We start from the raw sequence: 22031 nt of genomic DNA, 5'->3' as shown, positions 1-22031 counted from the left end.
CTTTAGGAGAAACTCAGAGTTACATAGCTTTAGATACTGCTGGAATAACATGAATCTTTTTAGAAACTTATTTTAAACAAAATCAAAGTAATTTAAATTCCTTAAAATAGAGTATTTCTTTCATGAAGTAACACATAATAATTCCTTTATACAACTTAGCTGGCATCTCAAAAAATTTGCCAATGAAATTGAACCATGGATAGACAGTCAAGGGTTTATAGCTTTATATGAAACACACTCATGACTCTGAGTTTTAGAAGCAACGAAATATTTAATCATTGTAGGGGTTTTAAAGCTGTAAAAATAGAGGGATAATTTTGGCTGGTATTTTTGTTTTTTCATATTTAAACATAATTATTGCTGTATTTCTCTTCAGATTTAGTAAACTAATCTCTGTTTCGTGATTTGAAAAATAATAAGCAGTTAAGATGCTACCAGCACTTTAAGATAATTGTCGCAGGCCCAGGGCCCTGTGGTTTGCCTCTGTGCCATACAGTTTCCCAGCCTTCCATTGTGGGTTAGGCCAGAGGGCTCAGAGCTCAAAACAAAATGTCTTCTAGGATTCTAATCACCACAATGACCCAAAAGGCTGCCCTGAGACCCCAGTTCCTAAAGGTCCCTCAGCCACCAGGGGGCGTAGCAGACATCTGGAGATCTGGGAAGGAAGCGCGAAGGTGGTGCATTTCCCCAGGCTCCTCTACTGAAAGCCTCTGGCTTCAACAGCTTCTCTTATTCCATGACTGTGCCTTTTATTTCCACAGCTCACTGTGCTGGTGCCCGCGCTCTTCTCCCCAGTTGGTGTGTTTTTCTTCCCATCATTTAAAAATTATAGGATGAAAAAATACAGGCAATGCCTATTTCTCTCTATGGAGCTGCTGTAATATATGACTCTGGTGCATTTGCTTCTGTCACACTAATTGCCACAAATTGAATTGAGCGCATCTCCATCCAGGCAGTTAACACGCGCACAGCAGCTGAAGAGCTCTAATCTGATCATATCCTGAGGCCCCAGACTTCCTGGCACATAGATTAGGAGCCCTGCTGCTCTGCCCACCACTCGCAGCTTTTTCTCAAATGGCTGCATAATAACTGTAGATGACTAGGTTTATGTGAGAAAGATATTGGTCTGATGAGAATGTGTACTAAAGGATCAAATGACAGAGAGTAAAAGACCCAAATAATATAAAGTTTCAGGAACCAAGACTTAAGGGCTGCTAGTACACCATTACGCTGTTACATACAAAATAATATTAAATGAAAACTGCTGTATTCCACGTAAATCTACCACTTCTTTGTAAGTTTCAATCACAGCTTCTCATTTTATTGATGACACTGTTGTCTGTTTTGGTGCTTTCTGTAAGAACTTTCCTGCCAAAGAATGTTAAGTTCATATACTTTTCAAAAATGTAGTTTCAAAGGTAGTACTAGCACCTGTTACATTTGAATACTAAGAAGAAAGTCAGGGATTTGTGGATCAATGTGGGTGCTGGCCAGGGAGCTGACAAGAGAAAGAGGAGATCAAATCAAATTGCAAATCTGAGAATGGGCCTAAGAGATTCCCAGTCTACTTTCCTCATACTATAGATAAAAGACCTGACTCAAAGATACATATATTGCAGCCGGGTGCGGTGGCTCACGCCTGTAATTCCAGCATTTTGGGAGGCCAAGGCAGGCAGATCACAAGATCACGAGATCAAGACCATCCTGGCTAACACGGTGAAACCCCATCTCTACTAAAAATATATAAAAAATTAGTCACGCATGGTGGTGGGTACCTGTAGTCCCAGCTACTCGGGAGGCTGAGGCAGGGGAACGGAGTGAACCCGGAAGGTGGAGGTTGCAATGAGCCGAGATCACGCCACTGCACTCCAGCCTGGGCGACAGAGCGAGACTCTGTCTCAAAAAAAAAAAAAAAAAAAGAAAAAGAAAAGATATATATATTGCTTAGGAGCACACTGTTTATTTAATCATTCACTCAATAAATATCTAGCCCCTGCTTGCTTTCTACCTAGCCCAGCTTTTAAAATCGAGACTGAGATGCTCATATTTTACCCAACAGTGTACGATTGTGCTTTTGAACATCATTTTGCCCCAATAGGCCCTTCCTTCTGGCCTCCGCCTGCTAATTTCCAATTTCTCAAATAAGAGTCAGCTCAAAAGATTTTACTCCTTCCTGAAGCGATTTCTGACTTACACGACCCCCTTGTTTTGTGCTCTACACACTGTGTTTATGCCCTAATTATAGCACTTATCATCCCCACATGAATACTTAGAGCTGAAAAAGGGGCCACTCTCTAACAAACACAAAACATGTGATGATCTCTCTTTTATGTCCTGATTCTTATTTTTATTTCTTTTTATTTCCTAGCCCTCATTAAAAAAATTGTGATGTTGTGGTCATTATAATCCCTAATATGCTTTACTTGGAAGGTGATGCTTAAAAAATATTAGAGTCCATGTCACATTTTTACTTTCCCTCTTTAGACTATGAGCTCCTTGAGGATGGAGACAATATACAGTGGTTAATAGATTGGTGGGAAGAGAACAAAGTGGGTGGTACAGCCAGCATGGTAAGGTGGGGCCAGATTGTGAGTGGGCTTTTTTGTCAAGTTTAAAAGTATTGACTTGAAGTGAAAGTAGTGAGTACCTTCCTGGGCTGACCTGATCAGATCTATGCTTAAACACAGATGGATGAAAAGGAGTGAAAGTAATACTCTCTAGGAATCTACTGCAATGGGAAATAATGCAAAGGCGCAACAGGGCAGAAACACTGGGAAAGGGAAAGGGGAACAGATTTCAAAGCTGCTTAGAGGAAGAATTATAGGGAAGAGAGAAGGAGAATCTAAAGCAAAAGGGAGAAATTCATGTAGATTAGTTTAGTTGGTGAATCAGGTCACAGGGAAGGGGAGTGAGATTGAGAGAGGGATGCTGAGTTCATTTGATTTAGAGGTGCTAATGGGACTTAGTGAGAAGCCTAGTAGACTGCTGAAAATACAGTTTTCATCTTTGCTGAGACTGTAGCCACCAGTGTGGCTCAAGCTACAGGTGAGTGTCAAATTCATCTACCAAGAATGTAGGAGAAGTTTAAAGGGAACTTAAGAGGTGGGGAGGGGAAGAGGAACTCAGGAAAGAGATCAAGAGGGAGATGGCTGAAAAGCTGGATGAAAGACAAGAGAAAAAGAGGTTCTGTCCAAAACTCCAGGAATGATATGGAGGGGTAAGCCAGTAATATATAATGCTGCATACCAGAGTCTCCAAACATGCATAGCCTTCAGCATTGGCAGACCTTCAGTGCTCCTCAAAAGCCCTTATTCTTGCCCTCGTCTGTTCTCCCAATTTCTCTAAAGATCTTCACAGTTCCTTCTTCAAGTGCCCTATTCCATTCTTTACCAGTTAGTATTAGGAGATCAATTTCCCTTCTTTAACAATACTGGAAAAATAGAAGCTATTAAGACTGAACTACCTAAATGTCTTATACCCCACCACACTTCTATTTCCAGCCCTAGGAAACCACTGCTTTGCTTCTGTCTATATATTTTCCCCTTCTTGAAGTTCCTTATAAAGTCAGAGTCATAGTATATATAGTCTTTCATGTCTGGCTTTATTCTCTTAGCATAAACTTTTTAAAGTTCATCCATGTTAAGGTGTGTATCAAAGGAACATTCCTTTTCATAGTTGAATGGTTGTTCATTCCCCAGTTGATGATATTTAAATTATCTCCCCTTGCCTGGGCACGGTGGCTCATGCCTGTAATCCCAGCACTTTGGGAGGTTGAGGCAGGCGGATCACGAGGTCAAGAGATCCAGCCCATCCTGGTGAACATGGTGAAACCCTGTCTCTACTAAAAATACACAGACACAAAAATTAGCTGGGCGTGGTGGGGGGTGCCTGTACTCCCAGCTACTTGAGAGGCTGAGGCAGAAGAATCACTTGACCCTGGGAGCGGGAGGATGCAGTAAGCCAAGATCACACCACTGCACTCCAGCCTGGCGACAGAGTGAGACTCTGTCTCAAAAAAAAAAAAAAAAATTATCTCCCCTCTTGTAATACATCTAATTCCAGGTGTAGGCATCTATCTGGCCCCACTGTACTGCCTCCATGGAACTCAAAGGGCAAGGTGAACTGACAGACTTGCTAATGCCCATAATGTTTGCTGTGCCATGAGTAATAAGGCCCTTTGTCTCTGATCCAGGAATCATGTGCTTTCCAGCATCCATAAAAGAATAGGCTAATTTATTAGTTTGGAAGTAAGGTACAATTACATCTCAGTCTCAACAGTGTCTTCCAACTTATTCCAAAAGTCTTTCTTTTTCAAAATTGCTTTGATTAATCTAGCTCATTTGACCTTTTGTCTCTTTCTTTCTGCTTCAGAAGAAGAAGAGTTTTTTTCTGAAAAACAAATCCCTTTATCTAACTCTAGATCTCATTCCCTTCATGCCTTTTCTAGAATGCTGTTCCAAATTTAGGTACTTCTCACACAAATCTCTCCTGCTTCTCTTTCTTGTGAGCTCCTTCCCATCAGCAAATCAATGTATTCCTAGACCTATAGCTTAAAACAATAAATTTCCATTTATCCTGTGTGTTCTACTACCTCACCTCTATCTTTCATTTTATGGCCAAGCTTCTAGGAAAAGTAAACTGTAAGTCTAGTCCAAATCAAAGTATAAGTTTTCTTTACATATAGCCAGATAAAGTCACATAAAGAGATGTATTTAAAATATCCATGACTGAAAAACAACTATATACAAATTAAAGTTCAGGTTAACTCAGCACTCAAGTAGGACAAACGTTAGATTACTAAGCTGAAGATTTTTTTTAAGCCTAAGAGTTCCGGCATTTGCAACAACATGACGTGGTAGAAAAATTATATACTTTGAAATGTTACATATTTGAGTCCAATCTTATTTAATTATTGTTATTAGATCATATATAAGCTGGATGACCTAACAGAAGTTAACAGACCTCTCTGATCCTCAGTTATTTTGTCTGTAAAATGTATATACCAAAGTCTACTTTATATATATGTTGCTATAATGATTAAATAGTATCGTGTTAGTAAATTGCCCTGCACACTCTGCCAGCAACCCAATAGGATCTCAAAAATATTCCTCACTATATTCACTAATTATCCTTTCTGAACAACCACATTTTATAGAATCACTCATTAGATAATTACATTGATGACTCATTTCTGACACAATGGTCTTCACAAATGCAGACGTTTCCTAAGTTTGTTAAATCCTAATACCAACCATGATACAACCCTAGAAAGACTGGAACAAGAAACAGCCTCAGTTCTATTTCTCAAACTGTTATCTAATAGCAATGCCCTGAATATTAAATTTGTTTCCACCAAGAGTGAGAGATCCAGAAATGCTGAAGTACAGATTACTATTAGGACTCATCTAGTAGGACTGGAGGTGAGGTCTGAATTTATGACTTATTAATAACTTTTTAAGTTTATGCTCTGGAAAAAAATATGGATAATAATGCCTCAAAAAAAGGTGAAGAGAGAGTTATTGAGTGGGTTACATAGACACATAGGTTTGCATAGGACCAATCAATACATCATGGATTTTCCATGTATAAATAGATATTTATTTTCTTGGAAATGATGTGCAAGAGACAAACTGGACTTAATAAGAAAGAAAGTGAGGCCATACAAGAAGGAAAGGGTTGGATCAGAAGACAGTCTGGTTGCCTGGACGGGGAAGATCATTAACCTTTACTAATTCTGTTTTCATATTTGCATAGTGAGGATATTGCTTTTCATCCTGCTTGCCCAAATAAGCTGACTTTTTAAATGAGGAAAATACATTAGTGTCTGTAAACAAAATTTAAAACCATATGTGAATTTTTACTGTCAGCAATGGTGGGTCAGACAAGGCTCCAGGCAAGAAAATTAAAAACAAACTAAATAAAATAACTTTTAAAAATATGTATTTGAACAAATCAGAGAGTTATCAAGTGTGATGGTTAATATTGAGTGTCAACTTGGTTGGACTGAATGATGGAAAGTATTATTCCTGGGTGTATCTGTGAAGGTGTTGCCAAAGGAGATTAACAGTGAACTGGGAGACGCAGACCCATTCTCAATCAGCTGCTAGCATGGCTAGGATAAAAGCAGGCAGAAGAACATGGAAAGACTAGACTGGCTAAGTCTTCTGGTCTCCATCTTTCTCCTGTGCTAGATGCTTCCTGCCCTTGAACATCAGACTCCAAGTTCTTCAGCTTTTGGACTCTTGGACTTACACTAGTGATTTGCCAGGGGCTCTTGGGTCTTTGGACACACACTGAAGGCTGCACTATCGGCTTCCCTACTTTTGAGGTCTGAGGACTCAGACTGGCTTCCTGGCTCCTCAGCTTGCAGATGGCCTATTGTGGAACTTCACCTTGTGATTGTGGGAGTCAATTCTCCTAATAAACTCCCCTACATATATACATGTATCTTATTAGTTCTGTCCCTATACAGATTCCTGACTAATACACTAAGCAAGAGAAGGATTTAGGAACCAAGAACCAGAAGAGAAGAAAAACCCAGCAAAGCAAAGCTGCCATCTGATGCCTCTGCTTTCCTTCTAAAGGCATTCACCTATTCCAACACAGCAGCTGACAGGCTGAGAAGCTGAATAAACTTTCTGGCTATTATGCAGAGCTAAGGGTACAGAAGTTGGCATTCAGGGTCTGCCAAGTAAGAAGAGCCCTGGTATAATGCCCTGGCTTAAAGTTGAAACCTTCAAAGAGCAAAGCCTTGTGAATAAGACTTGACAAGAAATACACCAGCCATTAGGAAGCCCAGCTTTGAATTAGCCTAATATCCAATTATAGTAAAATGATCTGTTTCTTAACCTTAAATGTCTGCCACAACAAAATAAAATCTGCTTTTTTGGAAGGTAACAGCATTCCAGGCCTCAAATTCTAAAACCTTTTATACATAATGTTTGACATTGGAACAAGCCTAATCAGGCAAGCAAAAAACTACAAGAAATGAATCATGTCCTTTGCAGGGATGGGGAAGGAACTGGAGGCCATTATCCTTAGAAAACTAATACAAGAACAGAAAACCAAATACCGCATGTTCTCTCTTACAAGTGGGAGCTAAATGATGAGAACACATGGACACACAGAAGGGAAACACACACTGGGGCCTTTTGAAGGGTGGAAATTGGGAGGATGGAGGGGATCAGGAAACAATAACTAATGGATTAGTGGATACTAGGTTTAATACTTGGGTGATGAAACAATCTGTACAACAAATCCCCATGACACACATTTACCTATGTAACAAACCTGTAAATGTACCCCTGAACTTAAAAGTTAAATACAAATAAAATTCTTTAGGAAAAATTGATGAAACAAAAGAGAAAAAGAAAACAGAAAACAACCCATGACAATTTTAAAAAAATTCAAAACTATACTTAGATACTGGAGTTATCTGACAAAAATCAAGAAAAAATACTTTGGATTTAATTAGAAGACTGTAAGGATATTGCTAAATTTGTTGTCTTAAAATACAATCATTTTTGAGGAAAAAAACTTTGAAATTTGCTCTTAAAGCAAAACTCAATGAAATTTCAATAATTTCATTGTCCATTTCAATAATTCAATGAAAATGATGTTGAGATTTTAAGAGTTGAGACCAAACTGAGAACGATTAAACAGAAACTTCATGGGAGCTTTCTTCTTCTCATGATGTCATAATTGTGCAAATTTATTTATGTTTTAGATTTTTCTTGGGCACAACAAATCATGAATTTTATTCCAAAATTTCTAATAAATTGTCCTATGTAATTTACTATTTAAATTCTACATAAAATAGCAGATTCTACTTGGATTTTGACTATGTTTAATTTTTATAAGTATTATAGAATAGATTTTTTGCTAATTAAATACAACCTTTTTGAGAATAATTGACTCATATGATTATCTCTTCAGCAATTACTCCCCTAGTTCATTCATTACATACTATTAGAGTCATCATTAGACCAGGAATGAATTCTTATCATCACAATTAAATAAATTTGTTTTGACCTAAGTACAAAATACAGTCCATATTACTTTTTAACTCTCAAGAAAGAAATCAATACATTGGATAATAATGCAGAATGTTTTTTCAGCTTGATAAAATTTAAAGATAACTGCAGAATTAAGTAACTTAATGGAGAGACCCAAGTTCGTATCAGCTAGGTCAATGTTATGGACCACACCACGCAAAGGAAAAGAGTCTATCTTTTAAAACCACTAAGAGTTGAGTGCTTTACTGGCTGGCTGCCATTCTTCAGATGCTTTCTGTTAAATATGAATATTTCATCCATTTATCTCTCCAAATGAAATTCATCAATAGCATTTAGTTGTTTCATTTTTAGCTATAGCTGAATTAAATTTCATCCCAAATTCTTTCATGGAAGAAAGGTTGGGAAGAAGAGAAGGAGAAACCCTTGATTCCCAATTAACTCAAACCAATAGAGGTAGGTAAGTAAATAGCAAATACTATTAGTAGATTATTGCTTCAGTGTGGCATTCCTGCCCTGCAATTATTTATAATTTAAAAACATGAGAGTTCTCTCATAGACCATAATTAGCAGAGAAATAAGGAAGGTCTCCTTAGAGAGAGCTCATAGCTCCAAAGCCAGCAGGATCTGACTATAAACTGACTCTATTAATGTACCTAAAGAAGGAATACATCCATGAAAAAGAGTCAGCTAAAGAGGTATTGAAAAAGGAGCCATTATAGATATATTGTGGCAAAATCCAAATTAGCTAGTCCAGGAGAGTCTTGCTTGAGGACATGGAAATATGTGAACAAGAATATCTTCATAGTGGATCAGAGCCATCTAAGCTTTATTAGCAACATAAAGCCACTTCAAATTTGTTCTGAGGTTCAGAGAAGTTAAGTAAATTATTCTAGGTTAGTTAGTTATCTTTCAGTTGTAGAGTCAGGATTCACAACTGTGAGTCTTTCAAAAAAACAACTGCCACCAGAACTGTATGACTTTAGGCTACTGATGCTCACTTCCTTCAGCTGACTTATTATTCTTAAAATGTGAAAACAGTCAAAATGTTATCATGTTGAACCTGCTCTAAGGAAGTTTCAACATATATATGAACAAAATTCAGATGTGTATCTGTTACACATACATATATAGTTGCAATGAAGCTAGGCCTTTTGCTCCTTCTCACCTAAAGATCCAAATTTTCACTGTGTAATGTTGAAAAGAGACAGAACCTTTGAAAAACAATATGAATACTTTTGAAAGCTCTTGAAGAGGCAGCAAATTTAACTGGGTGGAGTAGGTGTGGGAAGGAAGGTGTCTTAGTTCATTTGAGCTGCTATTTAAAAATAATATAACCTGTGTGCCTTATACATATCAAACATTTATTTCTCACAGGTCTGGAGGCTGGATAGTCCAAGATCAAACCACCAGGAGATTTTGTGTCTGGTGAGGGCCCGCTTCCTCATAGGGCACCTTCTCGCTGTGTCCTTACATAGTAAAAAGGGGATGACAGCTCTCTAGGGCCTCTTTTATAAGGGCACTGATCTCATTCTGGAGGGCTCCACCTTTATGACCTAATAACCTCCCAAAGATCCCATCTCCTAATACCATTTTCTTAGGGATCAGGCTTTTGGCAAATGAATTTGGGGGGCACACATTCAGACCCTGGTAAAAGTGAAGGAGTGTTCCTCTCCCAACACATTCAAAAGTAATCCCCTTTAGATATGTTTCTCCTCAGAGCCCATTCATTGCAGCAGTTGTTCATTCATTCATTCAGCAAATATTTATGGAGCACTTGCTGTGATCCAGGCACTCAGGCTACATCAGTGGTTCCCTCGGTCTCTTCTGTCTTCCCCCTAAACTACATTCTACCTGTCTCTTGCCCCATTTTTTAAACAAAACTTTTCCATTCATGCATGGCTTCTTACCATTTCTAAATATGCCTACTTAGTCTCTTTGTCTTCTTTAAATTCCATTCTTTTTTGATTACCTGATGAACACAGCAAAAGGCTCTCAAGAGCCCATCAGGACAGATACAGAATTCTCCTAAGAGGGTGGGTAAGCTGCAACAACTATGGAAACATAAAGTTTGTGTGTCTTGTACAAATAGTTTGCATATATTACGCTCTGCCAGATTTCCAGCACACTCCCATCCCCACTCCCATCCCCCTCCATTCTCACTCCTCTGCTTTGAAAGATGAACATATGAACAGGAAACCAAAGTTGGCAATAATTGGCTATAACAGAGCATGTTTACTTTGCAACGTGGAACTCTTTACACAGACTTCTAAAGAAAGTAAGCTTAAAAATAATCATTTGAAGATTATTGAGTTTTATGAGCTTTTGTATCATAACCAGAGGACACTTAGAGTACATGTTTAATTTTCTATAATTTTCGTCAAATATTTTCTTAAGATAGTCTCATAAATCTTACTATTTAGTTTAAATTTGATTTTAGACATTCTATCTTTCTATTGAGGAGATAACTCTTTGCAAAGGTAAGTAGATATTATAGTGTTCCCCTTTTTACTCACTAAATATCTCAAGTTTTCATGTACCTGCATCTTACCACTACCCACCTTCCTTCAACGTTCTTCTTAAGACTTTTTTTAGTAGAATTTATCAACAAGTATAATCTGTCATTATAAAAAGTTTCAGGAGAAATGTCCTTTAGATTACTTTTTGGTGGCCAAAAGCAAACCTTTCTTGGTTATATTTCCAGAACCAACTCACCTATCAAACAGTTCTCCTCCTGTGACGAGTTCTAGGACCAGACTGATTTCTGTAGGGGTTTCAAATATCTCTTTAAGTTTTATCTATGGAAAGATATAAAAAAAGAATATCACAAATTTCTTATTCCATCTTTCTTGGAAATAGCTAACACTATGGCTAAAACAACATTCTGCAGTAGTAATACGTTGGATCACTGTTAATAAAGTTTCCTCATTCTTGTATCAGCTAGCTATTTCTCACTCTCTTTCTGCGTTATTGATTTCATCAGTTACCTCATTTTTTTCAAAGTTCCTATAAAATGCTTACATTTTTCCTTTTGGAAGTTGAAAAATATCTGCCTTGGAAACACTTTCTAACTTTTCTGAAACATCCCAATTTCTGAATTGTTCAAAAATCAAAAACAAAAACAACACAACTTCCTAAACCATTTGAGGCATCATGGTGGCTGGAAGTACAAAATGCCTATTTCTTCTGGGAATTAGGAACTTAAAACTAGGGGTCTGAGGCAGGGTAGGACCAGCTTAAAATCTGCCTATATGTAAAGGATATATCAATCAATATCTAAAAAGGTGTCAGTGGGTAAAGGAATCCTCAGAAAAGTAGTGGTGACAGTGAGTTGATTGAGCATACCACCGTTTTCATCACATTCAGATAATCCAGTTTTAGATATTTTTCTCTATATATACGAGAATCTAGTAGCCAGGACTATCCTACACTTGAGGAAAATTCTACATTGACTTATCTTTGGAGAGAAGAGATGGATAATGTAAAAGTGGTGATGGAGTATGGGAGATTTTATTAACTGCTTACCCAAAACCCTTTTCTCCCTACTTTAATATGAAGAGAACTCTGATTTGTTCAGAGATGGTGTCTAGCCCCACACTGTAGATTATGAATGGTCTCAGCCACTAATTTCACAGCCTCCATGCAGTTAAGGGTAATCTTGTGACTAGCTCCAGCCAACAAAATTTGAAGAGACTTTTGCTGCCACAGTTTCTGAGAAAGTTTTTACTCTTCTCATGAGAATTGGCAGCTGAGATCCTTCCATCTTTTTCCTATTTTGAATATAGACGTGATGACTTGCAAAAATTGTGGAACAGCCATGTTCGGCCCGGGAGGGAAAAGCATGAGGATGAAAGTCAACGCACTGAGGATGGCAGAACCAAGGATGGTATCTGGATGGCAGCACTGAGGAGCTGAGCCAGAAAACTGCCTGATTTTTGTTGCTTGCAACATATGGAAAATATTTGTTTAAATCATCCTATTCAAGTTTTCTGCTACTTATAGCTGAATGCTTCCCTAACTCATACATTAAAATTTTAAGCACTTTGCCTTGAACCTAAGCATTGCAGGCCATCCCCTTGGACGTCACAACTTCCTCAGAGAAATGGGCAAAAATGATTTTTTGAAGTAGATGGCTTAATTCATAAAAACAACTTATGACCTGGAAAATGATTTTGTTCTTTTTCACTTCATCAGTTCAAGAAAGCTTTTTACTAGATCTTTGCCTCAGAGGCTGTCTGGACAAAGCCTGAAGCAGAACTTCTGAGGACATTTTATTTTCTGCATTCAAGCACATCATTTATTTGCATCTTCACATTGTTCTTGAAGCAATCCTCTCTCAAAGCAGACTGAAATGACTTTGGAGAGCAATGTATTTTCTTCACAGGCTTTTTCAGTAATAGAAAATTAATAAGATAGGCATACAAAAGAAGGAAAAAGCCAGTGTTTTTAGAGCAAAACAAAACTCTTTGATTTTTATCCTTTTATGCATGAAAATAAAGATGGTGTATATTGCTAATCTATTTTGGAACTTTTTCAGAGGTATTACTTGTAAGACTTATTCAGCCAAAGGATTGAAAATGTGATGAGATGAGGACAAGAGCTAGTACATGGTAGCTATCAGTAGTGGGAGAATCCCCTTTCCATTATCAGCATTGACAGTGAAGGACAAAGGTCCCTTTCTCTAGCTCTGGAAATCATTTCAAATAGTAGGTTAAAAACCACTTACAATGTTTGGATGTGAGAGGCGAAGAAGAACTCCTATCTCAGTTCTTACGATTTTTTTGTCCACCTAAAAGGCAAAATAAAAGAGATAAACTGAAAGAAACTCCCCCTTCATTGTAGCAGAGAAATAGAAACAGCAATAACTACCTGGGTGAATCAGGAAATTGGCAGAGCCTAATTCCTTAGCTTTTGTGTGTGTGTCTCCTTCCTCTCTTTCTTTTTCAGCTGCACATCCTTTCTCTCTGCTTCCAACATAAGACAGAGCCAAGAACTAGTACGGATCACAACTTGTCAGACTCCTTACACGGCATCTTCCCCACTTTCCTATCAAAAGTCATCACTGTCACAACTAACGCCCAAGTTCATCTCAACCTATCCTTCTTCTTTGTCTTCCTTTCTTACATGGAAGTCTGTCTAAACCCCAATGGAGCTGTCAATCACTTCACTTGTCCTTCTCACACAGATGTAGCACAAAACCCAACCTACCCAACGAGAGTATCCTGTTCCCTGGCCATTGTGATAGGGTCAGGAATATTCACCTGACCCAAGTCATCCCAGTCAGAAGCCTCTCCAAAAATTTTGCTCAAACAAATAAAGAAACAGGTATTCCATCTTTCTCCGAAATTATGAGAGCAAAAGAGGATACAGTCTGCTTCTAATAGTGAACAGTTTTGATACCATATGGAGACTACTTTATTAAAATGAGGCCAACAGAGGGAAAAAAAACATTGCTGAGTTACGAAGCAAGAGGACTGTTGATATAATTTAACCCCCTAGATTCAGTTATGCTGGTTTGCCCTTTGAACTTCTAATTATATGAGCCACTATATTTCCTTTTTCTGCTTAAGTTATCCAGAGTTAGTTTTTGTTGCTTGCCATGAAAGAATCCTAGTTAGTTCACCACTTGGTCTCTACGTTTGGGACAATGGCAGTTTAGTTCAGGATGTTCCAAAATTAGGGATATTCTCTCTAGCCCAATGACTGACTTCTTTAATCACAATAAGCTGGCATTTCAGGGCTCTAAAAGTTATATAGTAGACATAAAGGTTTTAATGTCTTCCTCTCCAACAAAATTTATCAAAACAATTGATAGCTATAATACCTGAACTCTTACTATGGTTTCTGCCATTTGAGCTGTCCTGAACCTTTGAAGTAGCAAGAGTTTACATGGTTTTAGAAATGAAGAAGTTTATGTGCAATTCACAGCCAAACTCTGTAGGCATATCCAAGAGACTGCTTCAAATGGGAAATGGGTTCTCCCCTTTCAGTTACTTCTCCTGAGGAAGAAAAGGTTGGCCTCAGGAGAAATCCAAGTGCATGTCAATGGTGATAACCAATCACAACTTTCAAGATGATGATGAACAACATCCAGTTATTTAATATTCATTCTTTAATGAAAACAGTAACAAACAAGCATGCAATCTTTAAAAATAAAAAAGGAATGAATACTCAAAAGAATTTTTCAAACATTTTATGTTCTTTTTCTTGGTTGCAACATATACATATATTTCACATTTCTTTTTTCTGGCAAATACAATTTTGCCAGACACTAGAGTACCTCATTTAAAGAAAGCAGTCACCATTTATAAATGCTTTCAGTTTTTATGAGATGAAAAAATGTTTACAAGGAGATCTTAAGGAGTTCCCAGCCCAGTGAGAGATTCCTCAAGAGTTTATTTCACCCATATATACAATAAAACATTAAATAGCCATATAGTCATGGTAAGGCCTCTTAAACTGCAATAAAAGTTTCGGTTATTCATACAGGCAATCAAGAGGCTCAGAATGTTTTAATATATTCTTGCTAAAGAAAGTCAAGCTATTAAAATCAATTTGCAATACTACAAAACAAAAATGTATTTTACTTTTGTTGTTTGGATGCCAGTCTGTGCAACCCAGCATACTTCTTAAAATATTTATAAACATCTCACATAAAAATGCAACATCAGCTATAAATTCTTAGAGGAGGGAATGAATATATGATCTGTACATTTTAATATCTGACAGTTAATATGAGGCCATTACATAAGAGGGAAGACTCACTGTGAATAGAGGAAAGCAAGTTGGTAAGAAATAACCTAACTCAAGTGACTGTACATCAAATTGATAGGGCCTGGCGCTTTAGAAGCAAAGGAGTAAAGGAAGACACACATCTTGATACATTCGGTGCTCTCTAACCCAAGAACTTTGGAGGCCATTTCAGCAGTCTTCCACGGACACTAAACATAGCTAGCTACTCTGCATGATTCAGACTATGTATTGACCAAAGCTCTTTCAGTTGCAAGTAACAAACACTCAGCTCAAACTCACATAATAAGTCCCAAATGGTAATTTATTGGCACATGTAACTGGGATGTCAGAGTAGATCTATCTGCAGACATAACCAAATTAAGAGGTTCTGACTCAAATAACCTCTCTCTCCCCTGTGCATGTTTGTGTCTCTGTCTATATCTCTCCTTTCCAAATGGCATGAAACATGGCCACAGAAGCTCCAAGTCTGTATTTCTAAGACAAGAGAGATGCCGTCTCTCAACATCTATCTAATCTCAAATGGTATTCTCATTAGCCTTGCTTGATTTATATGCCTATTCCTGGATGTAGGAGACATGTAACCATGACAAGGCCAAGAATGGGTCATAAGTGCCCTCCTTTGACCATGGTTGAGGGAGATGGGAGGCTTGGTTCCCTCAAAGAATGAATGTTGTCAGACACTGAGGACTCCCTTATTGCTTGCTTGTAGTAGTTGCTCCCTTCATTTTACATTTACCTAAGATCCTGAAGTATTACTCTCTCAGTTTCTTCCATGTCCCAGACTAATCAATCAATAACATAATTATTCATTCATAAGAACTCTTGCTATCAGTTTATTTCATATTCAAAGTTTTGACCACTTACCAGTAACCCAAATGGGCCCTACCAAATAGCAATTTAGAATTTTGCCTAGAAACTCTTTTGAATCCATACTGAAAGCTGATGTAGGAGCAATCACTTAACTGGTGAAAAACCTAGCAGGCTGCCTAGTTTTGTACCTCGATTCTGCTGTTTTCTCTACTTCTGGGCAGCAATCTTGTCAATTGTTTTGATGTCACTGGTGATATAATTTGAAGGAAAGTAAAGAAGTCTAAGAAAATGATGGCTCTAGCCAATATGAATGGTTGGAATAGAAACTGAGATAAATAATTTACTAACATCTATGTGCTTTGTGAGGCAGAAGAGAATCATAACTTCCACTATATTGTCAAAACTTCTAAATCAGAGAATATTAAATAGATAAAATTTAAAAACCAAAAAGTGTGTTTTATTTAACTGGAAATTTTAGAATGTCTGAGTAATTTATCTAGTTTCTATGTAATGAATGTACAGTACACAGTAAGGGTAGGTCTAAAATAGGTTTTATGCACTCAGCCCCATGTTAAATAATTGGGTCACAGGAAAAAAACAAACGAAATATGGTCCTTCCTAAAGTAAGATTACAATCTAATTTGGGAGATGCAACTGATCTACACAATGTTAACAGAAGATAGTGAAAGATGGAAGAATGCAAGTTACAAATGAATTTTGTTTTAAAAGTTCCATTTTTCAGTGGAAGACAGCTTTTCTGAGTCAACTGCTGCCAATATTCAAACAGTGGGCTTATTCTAAAAGACTTTTGACATTACCAGTCCTTTAAAAAAATCACACTGTTGCTAATACAAAATGGAGAATGTTTTGCTAGAATGTGCACCAGGTACATGGAAGTAGTGTAAGATGTGGGTTGCTGATAGCCAGTCAGTGGGTATAGGCAGCCTAGTCATGGGGTATGGACAGCATGGTCCAGGAGGTAGTAGAATGGCAGCACAAGACTCTAAAAGTTTTTTCATTTAGTGAAAAAAATACATTTTGTAAAAATTATCTAGCAAGAGACAAACACTTATACCAAATGACGAATGAAAGATATTTGAAAAAGAGAGGCGTTACTATAACAGTCAGATGGCATTGTCATCTTCTATTTCAGTTTCTGCAGATGCTATTACAACATACGGATACAGATTTTTTTTTTTTTTTTTTTTTTTTAAGATGGATTCTCGATCTATTGCCAGGCTGGAGTGCAATGGCGTGATCTCGGCTCACTGCAACCTCCGCCTCCCAAGTTCAAGCGATTCTCCTGCCTCAGCCTCCTGAGTAGTTGGGACTACAGTCATGCACCACCACGCCCAGGAAATTTTTGTATTTTTAATAGAGACGGGGTTTCACCATGTTGGCCAGGATGGTCTCTATCTCTTGACCTCGTGATCCACCCATGCCGGCCTCCCAAAGTGCTGAGATCACCATCTTCTCTTCAGGTCAACAGGGATTTCCTTGCTAATACCAAATAAATGTATTTGTCACTATTGCACAATGCTTTAAAGAAAATTTTAAGGACACAAGTGTTCCTCAATTAAGACTGTTATACTAGAATTTATTTTTCTCACTATATATTTGAGTTTTTGTAATATAGGTTTCTTCCACTCCCACCCCCGCCATTTTTCAGATATTTCTGATCAATGTAAAATGAGATAGTAGAATCCTTTAATTTTTTCACATTATATATTTATATTAAACAAATATTTTCTAATACAAATACGCATTCTGAACAAATTTACCTATTACCATGTTGTATAGGGCATATTACATAAAATGCTATTTCTTTTTAGTTCTTTGAGAGTTAAATGATCTGAAGTTCAATAATCTAAACTCAAAAAATACTCAGAACAGGCCAGATTGCAAAAAGGCTGGGCTAGCAAACTTCTGTTAAAATCATTTGCTTTTAATTCAGAATTAAATTTTCTATAAAAACATTTTTTAAAAAGGTAATTATTTTCCCATGATACTCTATATCATCATTTCTCAATTTAAAATATGGTCTCAGGGTGACTCCAGGTTCTTGAGACCCTTTCAGGGTATATGTAGGGTTCTCCCTTTTCCAGTTGCGTATGTGAATAAGGTCAGACTGTTTCCACATACAGTCAGCCCTCCATATCTGTGGGTTCAGCATCTTCAATTCAACTAACCATGGATGGAAAATATTTGGGAAATAAATCCCAACAACAATAAAAAATAACACAACAATTAAAATATTCACATAAAAAGACAGTATAACAACTGTTTACATAGCATTTACATATTAGGTGTTAGAAATAATCTAGAGATTATTTAAAGAATATTAGAGCACGTTCATAAATGATATGCAAATACTATGCCATTTTATAGTTTAAGGGACTTAAACATCTGTGAATTTTGGTATCTGCAGGTGTCCTGGAACCAATCTCACATGGATACTGAGGAATGACCATACTTCAAACAAAACAACAAACGGCAACAATTGAATGCAAAACTTTATGAGAATCAAGCTGTGTTCAATTAGATCAGATAGTAAAGAGATTTGCAAAATAATGCTACTCTTCTCACTAAATATTTTTTATTTTGAAAAGTATAGACATTTTGTTATTTATGTTAAAATATAATGGGTTTATTGCAATTTAAAAATTAACTGGTAAATTTTAAAAATATCCATTTTAGTCTCTCATACAGCAAATATGCATAGCTATTTTGAATTCTCAATAATTTTGTATTATCTGGGTGTGGTGGCTCACGCCTGTAATCCCAGAACTTTGGGAAGCCAAGGTGGGTGGATCACTTGGAGCCAGGAGTTTGAGACAAGCCTGGCCAACATGGCGAAACCCTGTCTCTATTAAAAATACAAAATTAGCATGGCATGGCATGGCATGGCAACACATGCCTGTAATCCCAGACACTCAGGAGGCTGAGGCAGAAAGAACCCAGGAGGTGGAGTTTGCAGTGAGCTCAGATTGTGCCACTGTACTCCAGTCTGGGCAACAGAATGAGACCCTGTCTCAATAATAAATATACTATTAATAAATAATAATATAATATTAAAATAATAATTATTACTATTTTGTGAGTAGAAAGGGCTCCTAAAGCCAAAACTTTGAAAATCACTACTCCAAAAAATTATACATTTGAAAATAGAATAAAAAGAAGAAAAAAATTCTAGTAAAAATAATTTAAATGAAGGAAAAATGTCAATACAGTCTCATTTCTGCTTCTCTGAATGCTGGGGCCCAGGGTGAATAATGTGCAGGGCATAGTTTGGTGGAGGCTGAGAAGGGTGAAGCAAATAAGAATCTCTGAAGCAGGAACATGGAGAAAAGTAAGGCTAAAACACCGTCAATCCAAAGAGAGTAAACTAAGCAACAAAAGCTGTATTACGAGTCAAAGTAATGATGACCAAGGAAACCAGCAGAGGGTAATTTTGAACAAAATGGAAATGGACAGCTATATAGCTAAGAAGCCAAGGATAAGACCATACTGAAGCCAGGAAATCCTTTCCAGAAGGATAAGCTGAGGGCCATCTGTTTGTTGCTTTTTGTAAAGAAGTCTGAGAGCTTCTTAAATAGCCATACTCTCAGGGGCAGTTTTCCTTAAAGGTATCATGTCTTGGAGGTCACACAAGTGCAGGTCTTGATAGCCATCTCCTCTCAACCTTTCCAATATTCTTCTCATTACAGAAGTTGGTGTTTTCCTTGCACTTCTAAATTCCCTTTCCAAATTCCTGGAGAGCTCTCACATTACCACTCAGAATGAATAATATTTTCCTAGAAAATAACTGTCAAGTAAACCACAAAAGTCAATGGGCAGCTATCTGAACAGTCATTATTGCCACTTGAAATTAGCTTCCAAGTGTGACCATAATTAGCATCTTGAGAAGCATCAACAGATGGTTTTAAGAAACCATTCATGACAACAACAATGAAATCCTAAAACTTACCTTTAGTATCTACAAAATACCATCAAGAATAGCGGTTTTTCCTTACTAACAATTTACAATAAATATGTATTTTACTAAAATCTTAACTTGGGCTAATTAACCCAAGTTCCCTAGGAAAAAACACTTGAGGCATGGATCAACATTCTGTGCTTTATTTGGGAAATCCAACGCAGTGAGAGTGACAAAAAAGGGAAATGCAGAAAGGTCAGAGACACAATGCAGTCAGCACCAAACATCCTAATGAGTTATAAAGACATACAGCAGGTCATATGGGCAGCTGCATCCCATGGGCACATGGTACTTCTCCAGAGACGTTGTACCAGGCTACTACTCCTTGAAGAAGTCCATGGGAAGGAGGAAGAAGGGGGAATTTACCCACTCAGGAATTTCCTTTGTTTCCCATTGCTGAAATTTGGCCCATGGGTTAACTTTTCTATGATTTCTGGGAAGTATATGGGGTCTCGCTGGCAGTCATTTGTGATGGTATATTCCTCCACAGGAAATGTCATTTCTCATTCAAACCCAAAAGTAGCTATAACAGCCAGAAATTTCAGGCATATGCTTGGTTGACCTATCTGCATGAAATAGCTAAAGGTCATTCACTTCCCCTGGCTCGGGTAGTAAGTAGGCGGAAAAAAATATGAGGCAGCCCATCAGAGTTTTGTCCAATCATAGTGCATTCTAGAGTTTTTATCTGTTACTAGGTGCTATGATTTGAATGCATTCCCCAAAAGTTCATGTGTTGGAAACTTAGTTGCCATTGTATCAGTATTAAGAGGTAGAGCCTTTAGGAGATGATTAAGTCATGAAGTACTTGCTCTCATGAGTGATTTATTGCCATCATCCTGGGAGTGAGACAGTTATGATGGGAGTGGCTCTTGATGAAAGGATAAGTTCAGTTCTATTTCTCTCTGTGACACAAGACTTGCTTCAGGATCCTGCCCATCCACCATGAGATGACCCTACCTTCCAGAACTATGAGTCAAATACATTTCTGTTTATTATCTAGTCTTTGGTATTCTGTTTATAGCAATAGAAAATGAACTAAGGCACCAGGTAAACTAAATTGACAGCAGTGGACTCATAGTCTTGCTTCTCTAATTTATGATGTGTTACTGCTCATCAGAAAGAACCTTGTCTCCATTTATTTGTCATTGCTCTTGTTACTAATATGAAGTAGATAACCATCAAATGAATTGGGCACATGACGTTTTTCTGTAATGCCTTGTCCTAGCTCCTCTACTTAAACTGCCCTAAGTGTTCTAATGGTCTTTGATATACTTTCTGAAGATTATACACAGAAAAAAATTAAAATTTAATAAAAGAAATTATACAGATTTTTATAGTTTCAACACTCCACAACACTCAAGGTTTCTTAAAACTGAAAAAAAATCCCAATTTTCCTGTCTGTTCCCATGGCAGGGGAGAAAGAAGTAGCTAAGAGGTATAATTCTAGAGTAACACCAGAGAAAAAGGCTCCACCCCTGGAATGGGATTGATGAAATACAGATCCTTCACTAAGATATGCAGCAAATACAATCTTGTGCTAGGACCAACATGGTCGATGAGGAAAACAGAAATAATTAAAAACATATGAAGAAGAAAGCAATGATGGCTTAAAGGAAAAAAGGGAAAACCAGTTTCTGCTTTGTGGTAATTACAAATGGAGACAGGGGGTGAATAAACTGGACCACTTGGCTATCTTAGATGCGGCCTATATCCAGACTTTGGAAGTTCAAATACTCTTGGAAAACTGGGGTGACCTGTGCAACTAGAGACTGCTGCTCTTTTTGTTCTAATCATTCAGGCAAGTAAAGTAGCATTTCAACATAAAATGCTCAGCCTTATCTTATTTTCCCTGCAGAGATTAAGACTATACATCTTGTTTTGTCTCTGTATTCTGTCTTTGGCTTCTTTGGCTTATTTTTGATACGAATGATGTCCAGAGATATGATGCAAAGTACATAATTGTGCTCTTCAAATCCTTTATGGAAACAAGCAGAATATAAGCCATTAATGGATAAATAAATAAGCAACCAAATGTCTTTATGCTTTCCCAATGATTCCCTATGCATAACTTCTGCTTAATTTAGCATCCTATTTTTTGACATTCAACAAGTACATGTTGGCACTAACATGCTTGGTGAAAAATCTTGACAACTGGAATTTTGTTAAATTCAAGAATGACAGTTTTGGTCTACAAGAATTTGAAAGCTAAGAACTTCTGTTTGAACACCCCAAAATCAAATGTAGGACACATAAAAAAATTGAGATTTTCCTACATGAGGCTGGTACTTCCAATAAATACAGAATTGTAACCAAGTCTGATTATTTATCTTCATCCCCTTGTTCCACCATAAACCTGGGCATCTCATGACTGTCTCACATTTTTCAGTGTTCCCAAGGAGTGGCTTGTTTTTGGTCCAGTAGGAAATGTACCCCAAGGCCTGGAAGTAGGATAGATATCCTTCTTGCTCCTCATTGCTATG

The 22031-nt window shown here is 37.3% G+C and overlaps 1 protein-coding gene across 3 annotated transcripts in view; it reads right to left on the bottom strand.

Annotated features, from left to right (window-relative positions):
* CAMK4 (calcium/calmodulin dependent protein kinase IV) overlaps positions 1 to 22031 on the bottom strand; it is a 256916-nt gene that overhangs the window by 96315 nt on the left and 138570 nt on the right. For 2 of the 3 annotated variants that reach the window (XM_021939590.2, XM_021939591.2), the window contains exons 3-4: positions 12739 to 12801; positions 10728 to 10810 (exon numbers count right to left, since the gene is read on the bottom strand). The exons of the other annotated variant lie outside the window; for it this stretch is intronic. In XM_021939590.2, the coding sequence (XP_021795282.2) occupies positions 10728 to 10810; positions 12739 to 12801 (146 nt within the window). The remainder of the gene's footprint in view (positions 1 to 10727; positions 10811 to 12738; positions 12802 to 22031) is intronic. 3 annotated transcript variants of the gene reach the window in all.

Source organism: Papio anubis, chromosome 5 (assembly GCF_008728515.1).
Source record: "Papio anubis isolate 15944 chromosome 5, Panubis1.0, whole genome shotgun sequence".
Classification (NCBI taxonomy): Eukaryota; Metazoa; Chordata; class Mammalia; order Primates; family Cercopithecidae; genus Papio; species Papio anubis.
This window is presented reverse-complemented; position numbering and strand designations above follow the sequence as displayed.